Source organism: Erinaceus europaeus, chromosome 21 (genome assembly GCF_950295315.1).
Source record: "Erinaceus europaeus chromosome 21, mEriEur2.1, whole genome shotgun sequence".
NCBI classification, from domain to species: domain Eukaryota; kingdom Metazoa; phylum Chordata; class Mammalia; order Eulipotyphla; family Erinaceidae; genus Erinaceus; species Erinaceus europaeus.
The window spans coordinates 8,559,071-8,572,821 of NC_080182.1; the positions used below are offsets into that span (position 1 = coordinate 8,559,071).

General features: G+C 40.5%; 1 protein-coding gene across 7 annotated transcripts in view; it reads left to right on the plus strand.

The window, feature by feature from the left end:
• The window catches only part of MOBP (myelin associated oligodendrocyte basic protein), a 40,839-nt gene that overhangs the window by 11,041 nt on the left and 16,047 nt on the right, over positions 1-13,751 (plus strand). For 5 of the 7 annotated variants that reach the window (XM_060180346.1, XM_060180347.1, XM_060180348.1 and 2 more), the window contains 2 exons: positions 8,251-8,460; positions 8,736-9,020. The exons of 1 other annotated variant lie outside the window; for it this stretch is intronic. In XM_060180346.1, the coding sequence (XP_060036329.1) occupies positions 8,255-8,460; positions 8,736-8,985 (456 nt within the window). In that variant the 5' untranslated portion in view covers positions 8,251-8,254 and the 3' untranslated portion in view covers positions 8,986-9,020. The remainder of the gene's footprint in view (positions 1-8,250; positions 8,461-8,735; positions 9,021-13,751) is intronic. One more of the 7 variants, XM_060180350.1, reaches the window with a different exon arrangement.

Here is a 13,751-nt window from a genome sequence, read left to right on the forward strand (position 1 = left end):
TTGCTGTGGCTTTTCCAACAAACCTCTTATCTAACCCATGATCAGGTTCCATTGATTTATCTCCAAGACCCACTTTTGTTGCCACCACCCTCTCTCACTGGTCTGCTCACTTTTTTAACCCAATCTGTGTTACAACAAGGCTGAGTGATCTTCATGGAACACAAATAGGAACATTTAACACCTCGCTTCAGTTTCAAGATCTTTCCTTCTTGTGGTCCGGGCAGTGGTGCAATGGATGAAGCACTGGACTCTTAAGCATGAGACCCTGAGTTCGATTCCCGGCAGCACATGTACCAGAATGATATCTGGTTCTTTCTCTCTCTCCTCCTATCTTTCTCATTAATAAATGAATAAAATTTAAATTGATTTAAATTGATTTATTTAAATTGATTAACTATTTAAAATTTTTTTATATTTATTTATTTTCCCTTTTGTTGCCCTTGTTGTTTTATTGTTGTAGTTATTGTTGTTGTTGTTATTGATGTCATTATTAGATAGGACAGAGAGAAATGGAGATAAGAGGGGAAGACAGAGAGGGAGCGAGAAAGACACCTGCAGACCTGTTTTACCGCCTTTGAAGCGACTTCCCCACAGGTGGGGATCCTTACGCCGGTCCTTGTGCTTGGCGCCATGTGCACTTAACCAGTTGTACTACTGCCCGGCTCCCGATTAATTAACTTTTTAATTGATAATACAAAGAAATTGAGAGGGGAAGGGGAGATAAAAGAGAAATGACTGCAGCTCTTTTTTATTTGATTTGATGGTTTCTATACACAATGGAATACTACTCAGTTGTTAAAAACCAGGTTATCAGGACCAGCGCAAGGATAACAGTTTGAGATCATGGTTTGAGCTCCAGCTCCCCACTTGCAGGGACGTCACTTCACAGGTGGTGAAGCAGTTCAGCAAGTGTGACTATCTTTCTCTCTCCCTCTCTGTCTTCCTCTCCTCTCTCAATTCGTCTCTGTCCTATCCAGCAACAACAACAGCAATGGCAACAACAATAGCAACAACAACAAGGGCAACAAAATGGGCAAAATGGCCTCCAGGAGCAGTGGGTTCCTAGCACAGGCACTGAGCCCAGCGATAACCCTGGAGGCAAAAACAATAACAAAACAAAAAACGAAAAATGAAAAAAAAAAAAAACGAAAAGAGAACTCACTTATTAGGGAGACTTAATGTAGGGCACAGGGACACGGACTGGGCATGGCATATTGCACCAAAGCAAAGGATTCTGGGGAGGGAGAGGAAGGGAAGAGAAGGGGAAAAGCTTGGGGTCGTAGAAAGTATGCATATGTAATAAATCTACTGTAAAGCTTTAACTCCCTCAATTAAACAATAATTAAAAATTATTTAAGTGAGAAAGAAACAGAAAGATCTAGAGAGACCAGAGCACTGCTTAGCTCTGTCTAAGAGGTTGAACCCCAAACCTCAAGCCTTGAGCATGACAATCTTTTGCATGCCCAGTATGCTATCTTCCGAGCTCTCTGCAGTTTTTTATTTTTAATTTTTCTCTAACTGCTCATGAAGCTTCCCTTCTCAGATAGGGGCTGAAGATGTCCACCTAGCTCTCCTGATGGAACTGTCCTACTGGTTCTCAGTTGGTTGTGGCTGGGGTGACAGACTAGCTGTAGTTGATGCTGAGTAATAAATAGTCTAGCTTCCTGCTACATTCACTTCATATTATAGGAGGATTTTTTGAAAAAATACTATTATAGGAGGACTTTTTATATAAAAACATACAATATCTTCACAAATTATTTGGTTTTACTCATTTATTGCATAGAGACAGAGAGAAGGGAAGATAAAGAGGAAGAGAGAAAGACACCTACAGCACTACTTCACCACTTGCAGAGCTCCCCTTATGCTGGTGGGGACTGGGGGGCTTGAACCTGGATCCTTGTGCTTTATAACATGTGTGCTCAACTGCCCGACCCCCCATAAACACTTTAGAAATGGCTGTGTAGGGAACTGTATGGAATTGTACCTTTGTTATCTTACAATCTTGTTAGTCATTATTAAATCACTAATGAAAAGATAAAAAAAGAAATGGCTGAGTAGCAGTTGGGGAGATGGCTCAGTGAATGGAGTGGAGGATCTATGAGCATGAGGTCTAAGATTCAAACTCTGGCACTGCACAGGCCAGAGTAACACTTTGGCCTCTCTAACTTATACACACTTTGACCTCTCTAACTTATACACTTATACTTATACAAAAATAAACAAACAAACAAAGAAAAATGGCTAACTAGGACTGGGGAGATAGCACAATAGTTTATATAATAAACTTTCATGTTTGAGGCTCTGAGGACCCAGGTTCAATCCCTAGCATCACCATAAGCCAGAGCTGAACAGTGGTCTGGTAAAAAAACCCAAAAAACTGCCTAATATTCAGCTGATCTTCAAATGGTGACCTAACATATCCACAACTAATCAGTTGTAAGCATGGTAATAGTCAAATAAAATCAAACCCATAACACATTAGCCTGATTTTAGGAAACACATTGAAAAATGAATGTTTAACTTTTTCTGTTTTTTTTTTTTTCTTGGAAGATCATTTCTGGGTTGGGAAGAATATGCAGAATTCAGTTTGAGTATTCCTACCACCCTCCATGCCTACTAGTCAAGTAAAATTTCACTGATCATTTTTAATCTATATTCTCATGTTATTACTAAAACTATCTCTTATTCCTTTACTCTCATATAATGAAAGTTTGAGTTTATTATTCTCAAGCGTTTTGCTTTTCAGAGGATACATATTAAGTCATGAAATAGAGGCAGGAGCTTAACAGAAATTCACTGAAAATGTATAAATATTTAAAGCACTTGAAGCTAGTTCATTTTCTTAAATGCTAGACATTTCAGTTTGTTCTCAAAACCAATCTTTGGACATTATAATTCCTTGCTTAGAGTATTATCCATGGTCATTGGAAGGCAGAGAGGGTGGCAGTATGGGCTTTAAGGAGAAATTGTTGCTACATGTGAGAAGGAGTTGGGAAAAGGCCTTTGAAGAACAGTGTCTTCATTTGCTGAAGCCTGACTTGCTTTGGGAATTTATGGGAGAGTTCTGCATCCTATGGAACGTGTTTTTTCACTTTTTATCTTTTTTTATTAAAATTTTTCCCTGTTGGGGGATTGATGGTTTACAGTCAACATCAAAATACAGTAGTTTGTACATGTGTAACATTTCTCAGTTTTCTTTCCTTCTCCTTCTTCTTCTTTTTTATTTACTAGAGCACTGAACCAGGGACTTTGCAGCCTCAGGCATGAGAGTCTGTTTGCATAACCATTATGTTATCCACCCCCACCTCGATTTCTCAATTTTCCACATAACATCCTTATGCCGGTCCTTGCATTTTACACCTTGTGCGCTTAAAATGCAGCACTACTGCCCAGACCCTGTCTTCTTCTTCTTCCTCCTCCTCCTCCTCTTCTTCTTCTACTTCTTCTTCTCCCCCTCCCCTCCCCTCCCCCTCCCCCTCCCTCTCCCCCTCTTCTTTTTATGATGTCTATGAAGCATGTGGAACACTGTTGATGCACAATAGTGTGTGTGTTCCTCTGTATTTGGCTTCTTTCCTTCATGTCCTCCCCTTCACTTCAAATAATGGCCTTACTTCTTCCTCTTCTTTGGTTTTGAATTTTGTAATCTAGAAAATCTGAAAAGATCCTATGTTTCTGACTTCAGTTAGTTTTCTCTTCATCCTGCCAGACCGCTCATAGTTACTTTTGCTTTGCAATTAGGTGGTATCTTTTGTGAAAACATCATGTAGGGTGTATAATGAGTTGTCTCTAGCCTCTAAAGTCAATAAAAATGTAATTCCTGCTTTAATTAAATGCCATCAGGGACACATAGCAGGATACACAGAGTATAGCTAAAGAATTCAGGAAAAAAAGACAGGTTGTTTGAATAAGTTCTCACTTCATGAAAAGGAAATGGAGTTAATGAGCCAAGTCATTTGCACTAAGTACACTGCTCAGTTCTTTGTCTGCTTGATTTTCTTTAATACTTTCAAAGCTCCCCTGAGTTAAGTATTACTACCATGATTTGTTATTTCCATCTATTATAGCCTGTTATTTAAAAAAAATTATTAGTGATTTAATACTGATTTATAAAATTATAAGATAACAGGGGTATAACTCTGCACTATTCCCACCACCAGAGTTCTGGATCCCTAATTCCTCCATTGTAAGCTACAGTAGGTCTCCAAAAGTTGCAGATATGGGTTAACTATTATTTCCACAATCATCTGTCTGTATTTGTATATATTTGGCCTTTATTTTTGGTCCCATCTTCTCTTACTTTCTAAGTCACACCTACATTTATTATTACATCCAGATGTCCCTCCCTTTTCTTCCTATCTCTGGGTCCTGATGGAGTTGGGAGTTCAGAGCCCTCTGGTCATCTTCCCCCTGTCATTTCTCCCCCACTGGGAGTATGGACCAGCATTCTTTTTGGGGTGCAGAAGGTGGAAGGTCTGGCTTCTGTAATTGCTTCTCAGCTGGACATGGACGTTGGCAGGTGGATCCACACCCCTAGCCTATTTCTATCTTTCCCTAGTGGGGTAGTGAATAATTTCTTTCTTTAAACACTTTAAAAAATGTTTATTTTAATTTGATTTATTTATTTTAATGAGAAATACAGTGAGAAGGGGGGGAGAGAGACAGAGAGAGAGAGAGAGAGAGAGAGAACCAGAATACTACATAGCGCTGGCTTATGGTGGTGCAGGGGATGGGCCTAGGTCCTGAGAGCCTCAGGAGTGAAAGTCTTTTGCAGAACCACTATACTGGTGGGTGTGTTTCTGAAGGACTGGACTAAGCATGGTTCAATCTTGTGTTCACCACAGCTGAACTCTATCTCTGACACCAATTGTGTGTATAGTAAATGCTGAATTGAAGAAGTGAAGGGGACTCCAATAGTGATGTATTAGTTATTGCATTTTGGGGGGGACTGAATGGGGGATGATTTAGATGGAGAGAGCAAATAAGAAAACAACTAGTTTAGCAGCATGGAAGTCTTGGGGGAACTATGGAATATCAGAGATAAAAGTTATAGCGGAGTGCACTGAGGAGAGAACAGAAGATGCAGAAATGGAGAAGAAAAAGTATTGCTCACCTTTCAAGATGTTGTGGAAAGGAGGAGTTTGGGGGAGAGGATATATGTGAAAGTGAGATACAAAGGGTTTGAATGTGAATATGCTTAAATAAAGATGTTTATGAAGTGGGGACAGATCTTCCTAACCAAACCATAAAACCCTGAATTAAAATAAAAAAACAATTAAATGAAAATTAATTATTTTTACAAGCCCAAAGCAGGCGAAATATTAGAAAAGATTATTTGCAAAACACACAACTGGTGTAATGCATGATTTGTATCTTCACAAGCTGAGGTGAAAAAAAATGTCATTTTTTTCCCATAAATTCACAGCTTGTTCTTCTGCCCTCTTAAAATATTCCTCCAGAATAACTTAGTTTTTTTTCCAAGCATAAAGGGGTTGGAAATATTTATTTACTTTTATGAGAGAGAGAGAGAGAGAGAGAGAGAGAGAAACTAGATTACCACTCAGCTCTGGCTAATGGTGATGTGGAACATTACGCCTGGGATCTCTGGTGTGTCATACCTGCAAATCATTCATTTTTTTTTTAACAAGTTGAATTATTTCCCTGTCCAGGAAGGACTTTTTTTCCCCACCATAGCTTAGAATCTTCAGGATTCCAATGCTCTTGGTGGTGGATTCCCCCCCCCAAATATCAGGCAAAAGACGAAGGAAGAGGGGAGACACACAACACTACCTAACCACACATAAAGCTTCAGTTTTGTGTACTGCCTTTGTCACATTGCTAGAAAGGATATTGTAGTGCCCAAGTTTCTAAACCTTTTTTGGAATTTTTTTCCAGATTCAAATTCTTCTTTAGATCCTTCTTCTTCTTCTTCTTCTTCTTCTTCTTCTTCTTCTTCTTCTTCTTCTTCTTCTTCTTCTTCTTCTCCTTCTCCTTCTCCTTCTCCTTCTCCTTCTCCTTCTCCTTCTCCTTCTCCTCCTCCTCCTCCTCCTCCTCCTCCTCCTCCTCCTTCTCCTTCTCCTCCTTCTCCTTCTTCTTCTTCTTTTTCTTCTTTTCCTTCTAATTTTTACTTATAAAAAAGGAAACACTGACAAAAACCATAGGATAAGACGGGTACAACTCCACACAATTCCCACCACCAGAACTCCGTATCCCATCCCCTCCCCTGATAGCTTTCTTAGTCTTTATCTCCCTGGGAGCATGGACCCAGGGTCATTGTGGGATGCAGAAGGTGGAAGGTCTGACTTCTGTAATTGCTTCCCTGCTGAGAATGGGCGTTGACAAGTCGATCCATACTCTCAGTCTGCCCCTCTCTTTCCCTAGTGAGGTGTGGTTCTGGGGAAGCGGAATTCCAGGACACATTGGTGGGGTCGTATGCCCAGGGAAGTCCGGTTGGCATCATGTTAGCATTTGGAACATGGTGGCTGAAAAAAGAGTTAGCATATAGAGCCAAACAAATTGTTGACTAATCATTTATCTAAAGCCTGGAATAGTTTCTCTCCTCTTCTTCCTTCTTCTTGCTCCTCCTTTTTATTTTTCAATATTTATTTATTTATTCCCTTTTGTTGCCCTTTTCTTTAATATCTATTTTATTTATTTATTCCCTTTTGTGTTTTGTTGTTTTATTGTTGTAGTTATTATTGTTGTCATCGTTGTTGGATAAGACAGAGAGAAATGGAGAGAGGAGGGGAAGACAGAGAAGGGGAGAGAAAGACAGACACCTGCAGACCTGCTTCACCGCCTATGAAGCAACTCCCCTGCAGGTGGGGAGCCGGGGGCTCAAACTGGGATCCTTATGCCGGTCCTTGCACTTTGTGCCACCTGCATTTAACCTGCTACTACTGCCCAACTCCCTTGCTTCTCCTTTTTAACTGAGGTAAAGAGTCAAATACACAAAACCAAGTGTGCATTGCAATGAGTTTCCACATCCACACACACCTCCACATCAAGGTACAGAACATTTGGGCCCCCGGAGTCTTTGTTTCACTCTTTAGCAGAACGTACATTCTTTAAACATTCTTTATTTCAGTTCTGATCCTAACACCTTAGAGTAGATTAAAGTTTCTTGGTTTTTGGGAACCTTATATAAATTGAATCATACACTAGTATTCTTTTGTGTCTGGCTTCTTGTTTGACTCTTAAGAGTCAAACATGGTATGTGTGTATCAGTAGTTTATTCTTTCCCATTGTTGTGATTATGATTTTAGTAACAAGACTTCCTCCTTCCTTCCTCCCTCCCTCCCTCCCTCCCTTCCTTCCTTCCTTCCTCTCTTCCTTCTTTCCCTCCTTCCTTCTTTATATAAAAGGTTTTTCCTTAACTACAAGATTATTTTTCCAAATCTATATTTGGTTTCAGGTGAAAGAGACAGAATATTGGTTCATTGCCTGGGCCTCCAAAGTCCCATGTTTAATCTTCCACACCATCATAAACCAGAGTTGGTCTTTCTCTCTTTTGTTGAAATGTAATAAGTAAAATACATTTTAAAAAGGGCAATTAATGCAGGTGGAGCTGTCAAGTAAGCATGTTAAACAGGCAGTAGGCAATCCTAATCAGGAATGCAGAGGCTGATAAGAAAAAAGGCAATTAAAAAAAAGGATATATTTGGTTTCATAATATTTTTCTCATCTTAAATGGCTCACTAAGACAAAAGCAGAAGTCTAAATGCCTGGAGGTGGTTCAGAGGTACAGTGGAGGACTTGCAAGTATGCAGTGCTATACTGAATCACTAGCACTGCATATTGCCAGAGTAATGTTCTGATTCTTTCTCTCATTAGTAACTGATTCCATCTGAAAAAAGAAAGCCCACAGTCAGAAAGTATGATAAAGATACAAATAAAAAATTAATTGCTGTGGTTCAGGAGGTGGCGCAGTGGATAAAACATTGGACTCTCAAGCAGAAGGTCCTGAGTTCAATCCCTGGTAGCACATGTACCAGAGTGATGTCTGGTTCCTCTCTCTCTCTCTCATCTTTCTTATAAATAAATAGAATCTTTTAAAAAATTGATTCCCCCTCAGTTTATATCCTTTCCGCATAGTTGGGCAGGAAATTCATCTTCCAGATTCAGGATGTAGAGTAACCCCTAAAGTGGACTTGGACTAAGGGAACAACAGGAAGTAGGGTCCTTAAGCCGACTTTTCCACTGATGTACTTGTTTTGCATCTCTCCTTCTTCCTGTATGGATGAATTCTAGTAAGATGAGTCAGAAAATGGCCAAGGAGGGTCCCAGACTCTCCAAGAACCAGAAGTTTTCTGAGCACTTCAGCATACACTGCTGCCCGCCGTTCACGTTCCTCAACTCCAAACGGGAGATTGTGGATAGGAAGTACAGCATCTGTAAGAGCGGCTGCTTCTACCAGAAGAAAGAAGAGGACTGGATCTGCTGTGCCTGCCAGAAGACCAGGTAAGTGGTCTGACTGGGCTGGGTCTTGGCCTGTCTCCTGCTCTCCTCTGTGACTTCTTTGGGGTTGGGCTCTGCAAGCTGGTTCTTCCCCAGTTCTCCCAAACACTGGACTCCCTGCTAGGCCATGGTGCCATTGGAAGGTTCTGGAGGGACACTGGCAGGTGGGAGGGGGAGAAGGGCCTGCTTCCAGTCTCAAGCTCCAGTCAGCCTCCCTTAAGCATCAGAAGAGAGCCACGGCTCCAACCTCCAGCTTCTTTTGGCCCTCTCTGCACCAGACGCCGTGCCACGTCCCCTCAGAGGCCCAAGCTCCAACCAGCTGCACCCCCTGCGGTGGTCAGAGCACCCGCCAAGCCACGGTCCCCTCCGAGGCCACAGCGTCAGCCACGTGCCCGCCCAGAGGTCCGACCACCAGCAGCCAAGCAGCGGCCCCCTCAGAAGCCCAAGCAGCAGCCACGCAGCAGCCCCCAGAGAGGGCCAGGCTCCAGCCGTGGGGGGTCCCCCGCCAAAACTTCTAGGTTCTGGTAACACCATCTCTTCCCTTTTGCTTCCCCAGCCCTCAGGTTAGTAGCTGCTTCCTGTGTTTACTAAACAGCTGGGTTCTCTTTGCAGCCTTTCCCAACCTGTGTAATCCCCTGTTTGAAACACCTAGTCTGGCTTCTGATTTCCTCACAAACTTGGTTAACACAACACCGCAGAAGGCAGGGCCCATGGCTTCCTTGGCCTGTTGGGACTGAAAGTGGTCTGTTCAACAATTCAGATTTCCCACAGTGACAGATAGGATAAATGCAGACCTTGATTCTCATAGGAGTAACTAACTGTGTACATATAAAAGAAGAGGTTCAGGGCTGGGTGGTGAGCGCACATGTTACAGTGCGTAAGGACCCAGGTTTGAATCTCCAGTCCCCACCTGCAGGGGGAAAGCTTTGCGAGTGGTGAAGCAGGGCTGCAAGTGTCTCTCTGTCTCTCTCCCCATCACCCCCTTCCTTCTCGATTTCTGGCTGTCTCTATCCAATAAATAAATAAAGATAATTACAAAAGAACAATGATTAATACTTTAAATAAAAGTAAAATAATAATAATAATAAATGCCCCAAGAGACTCTTATCCCTTGGACCAGTGAGGCCCAAGGAATTGCATTTTCAGAAGTGATTCCTCCTCCACTGACGTAGTGGTATGTGTGGTATACACACTACACTTTAAGAAACCCCAACGTCATCCATAAATAAGAGGCCTCAGCCATCTTTGTGGAGTAAAGATATGAGGAAGGGCAGGGCTGGATAGCATAATGGTTATGCAAAGGCAGTGTCATGCCTGAGGCTCTGAAGTCCCAGGTTCAGTCCCTTGCACCACCATAAACCAGTGCTGAGTAGTGCATTGGTTAAAAAAACAAAGAAAAGTATACATACAAATAAGGTGGGATGTTTGGGGTGCATGAGGGAAGGATTAATGAAAGAGTGCAAGATCAGGTAGAGTTTGTGAAGAAAATCAGTAAAATTGTAATTAGGAAGTTGCATATCAGGTTACTGAGCCATTCTTGTAGGCTCTCCTGAGGGGGTCAAAGGACTTCTCTACTTGGCTGCGAGGCAGTATCTAGGGCTGCCTGAACTCTGCTCAGTGAAGCCACCCACTAATGGTTTGTTCTCGGGGAGCTTGCTGTCTGACAAGGGAAAGCCCTGCCATCTTTAAAACTGACCGTGGAGTCTTCCCGCTTTATTGAATAGTCTACTTTTCTTCCAGCTTGCTCTCTCAAGTGGCTCCATAGCAACTGTTCTCAAATTGAATCTGCTATTTCAGTACTTTGACCTTTAATTTTCCCTTCTGTGTTCATCAGACTCCTGCCCCCTGTTTATTTACTCTTTAACATTTTCTCCCTTTCCAAATTAGAAGCCATAATCTGACATTTTTTTTAAAAAAAAGAATTTATTTGTTTTTGAGAAAGATAGGCAGAGAAAGAACCAGACATCACTCTGGTACATGTGCTGCCAGGGATTGAACTCAGGACCTCATGGTTGAGAATCCAGTGCTTTATCCACTGTGCCACCTCCCGGACCACATATAATCTGACATTTAATATAAGCTCTCATTAGTACCTTACACTTTTCTGTTGTTACCCTTGGGAAAACTCTAGCCTTCCATGAAGCCAAATATCTTCAGCCACCATCTTTGTTTTTAGGCAGCTGTCACTGGAGAAAAAAAAAACAAAACGAAACAAAAACTGTAGGGAGGTAGTCATTTGCTTATAAACAAGGTTATGTTCATCATATCACTAATTACTGTTTCCTTTGGGGCAGTCAGCTCAGGGGCCTGCATTAAGACAAAAGACGGGACCGCACAAGTTTATTGAGATGCAATACAATTCAAATGTTTCACAGAATCATTTTACACACAGTCATGTAACTACCAGCACAACCATAGCTATTATATAGTATAGGTCTTATCATTATTTCCCAAATTTCCCTCATGCAAATTCCCTTTTGCAGTCAACTTCTAAGCTTCTGGCAACCATTGGTCTGTTTTCTGCCCTCCAGTTTCATGCTCTCTTGAATACCACAGAAATGGAATTGTACAGTATGAACTCTTTTTGAGTCTGGCATTTTTCACTTAATATAACCATGTTGTTACCTGAGTCAATTTTATCATTGGGTAGCCTCCAGTTGAATGGCTGGCTGCACCTATCATTGTTTTCCTCTTGCCAGCTGAAGGATACTTAGGTTGTTTCCCACTGTGAATGATAATGAATAAAACATCTGTAGACATCTACAAACATTCATGTGAGCACAAGTTTTCTTTTCTTTTATGCAAACAATTCAGAGTGGTACTCCTGGGACGTGTGGTAGGTATGTCTGCTTGTATGAAAATGTGCTAAACCATTTCCCAAAGTGGTTGTTATCATTATATTTCCACCAGCAGTGTAAGCCGCCCCACATTCTTATCAGCACTTGATATTATCAGATTATCTACGCTAAAAGATGTATGTATGGTGGTATCTCATTGTAGTTTTAATTTTGCATTTTCTGAAGAGTACTGTTGAATCTGTGACAGAACTAATTTTTCATCTGCTAAAGACAGCTGTTGGTGAAGTGGGGATCGTTTGCCATTTAAAAATAGTCATTTTAAAATTATGTGTGTGAGTTTAAAAATAGAAAAATATATGCAAACAAGTGTTTAATAAATTGGTTATTTTGCATATGCGCTCTCCTAGTTTGCAACTTACACTTTCCTTCTCTTCACAATGTCTTATGAACAGCTTCCATTTCCATTTTTGATAGTTTTACTTTTTACTTCTTCTTTGACAGGTCACTTGTATAGTTTATGTAAGAATTCTTTGCCTAGCCCCAATCCATACCGATTTCCTCCTATTTATTCTTTTAGAAATTTCAAACTTCAGCTTTTTACATTCACATTATTACTCACTTTGAAGTGTGGGTATAAATAATGGCTTGAGGTCTTTTTTTCTTTCATGTAGATATTAAATTGTTCCACCATCATTTATTAAAAAGATTCCCATCTGAATTACTATTTAAGTTTTGTCAAAAAGTAGTTGACCAATAATGTATGAGTTTATCTCTGGATTCTTCTGTGACTGTATCATTCTTTTAACTAACACAATGTCTGATTATTACAGCCTTACAAATATTGAAATCAGCCGGTGTAAATTCTGCAATATTGCTCTTCATTAAAAATTTACGGGAATCGGGCTGTAGCGCAGCAGGTTAAGCGCACATGGCGCAAGGCACAAGGACCGGCATAAGGATCCCGGTTCGAACCCCGGCACCCCACCTGCAGGGGAGTCGCTTCACAGGCAGTGAAGCAGGTCTGCAGGTGTCTGTCTTTCTCTCCTCCTCTGTCTTCCCCTTCTCTCTCCATTTCTCTCTGTCCTATCCAACAACGATGACGACAACAATAATAATAACTACAACAATGAAACAACAAGGGCAACAAAAGGGAATAAATAAATATAAAAAAAAATTTGCTTTTGACTACACTGGTTCTCCTACTTTTCTATGTAAAAATTCTTTATATAAAATTTTGGTGTCAGTGTGTCAATTCTATTTTTTTTTAAGTATTTCCTGGCTGGACTTTAAATGGGCTTGTGAGCTATAGATTAATTTGAGGAGAACTATAATAATAGTGAATGTATGAATATGATATATTTCTCTACTTATATTTGTTTTTTTAGTTTTCATCATACAGACTTTGTATATATTTTACTTTTCACTAAGCATTTTATGCATTTGAGTGTTACTAAAAGTAGTGCTTTTTTAATAAAAAATTTTAATTTTTTCACTAATAGCATGCAAAAATACAAATTATTTCTGTATAGTGATTTGTCCTAGAATCTTATTAAAGTCACTTACTGTAGTAGTTTCTGTTTTTAGGGGGCATAAGCTCTGAGATTTTTCTCTATTGACGATTTTTTTCTGTGAGTAAAGACAAATTTACTTATTCTTGTCAACCACTTCCTAGTTTTTGTATATGATTTAATTCTTTCACCGAGACCTTTTTTTTTTTCAGAAAAACATTTCAGCAAGATTCAATTTGTTGCTAAAATGTCTTTCTAGATAATTACAAAGGATTGTTGTTCATTGATCTAAGCTCAAGCAGATAAAATGTTTGGATCTGGTTTCAGATTTATTCTTATTCTTTCTTTAGATTCTCCTTTCAGGATGTGGTCCGTCTCTCCTCATGACACACGGATTGCATGCCCTATCAGACTAGAGACTGAACCTGAAACTGCTTTTGATTTAAATGATCAAAGAGGTTTTAATTACTGGTAGAGTTTTAATTGCAGTAACTGCCCAAGGCCACTGGGTACCAAAGTCACCTCATGCTTGTGAGAGATGGTTACCAAAGCACTAGGCGCTGAATTTACGAGGGCCAAGCCACACTTAGGACTAACATATTCCTGAAGGAAAGTAATGCTTGGAAGGGTGGTCACATGACAGTAGTCCTCGTGTGGGCTAAGAGTCATGTTCCCCCCACCCAGCCTTACATGAGCCTGCACTATTTGTTCTTTTGCTCTGCTCTACTTTGTTGACAGTGTTCGCAATTTTCTCCCTCAAAACTCTGCTTTAAGAGGATGACTAGGACAGCTTATACAGAGCTTGCTTTTTCCACCTGTTGTTTTATTATTTTGAGTTGGCCAGTGGGAAGGATATGCAGGGAATTCATGCAGGCAGAACCCTCTCCTGTGTCTGCAGAATCATCGTTGTCAGTAGCATTGTGCTTTGGTTTAAGAGTCCTCATACTAGGGGCCAAGTGGTGGCACACCTAGTTGAGCGCATGTGTTA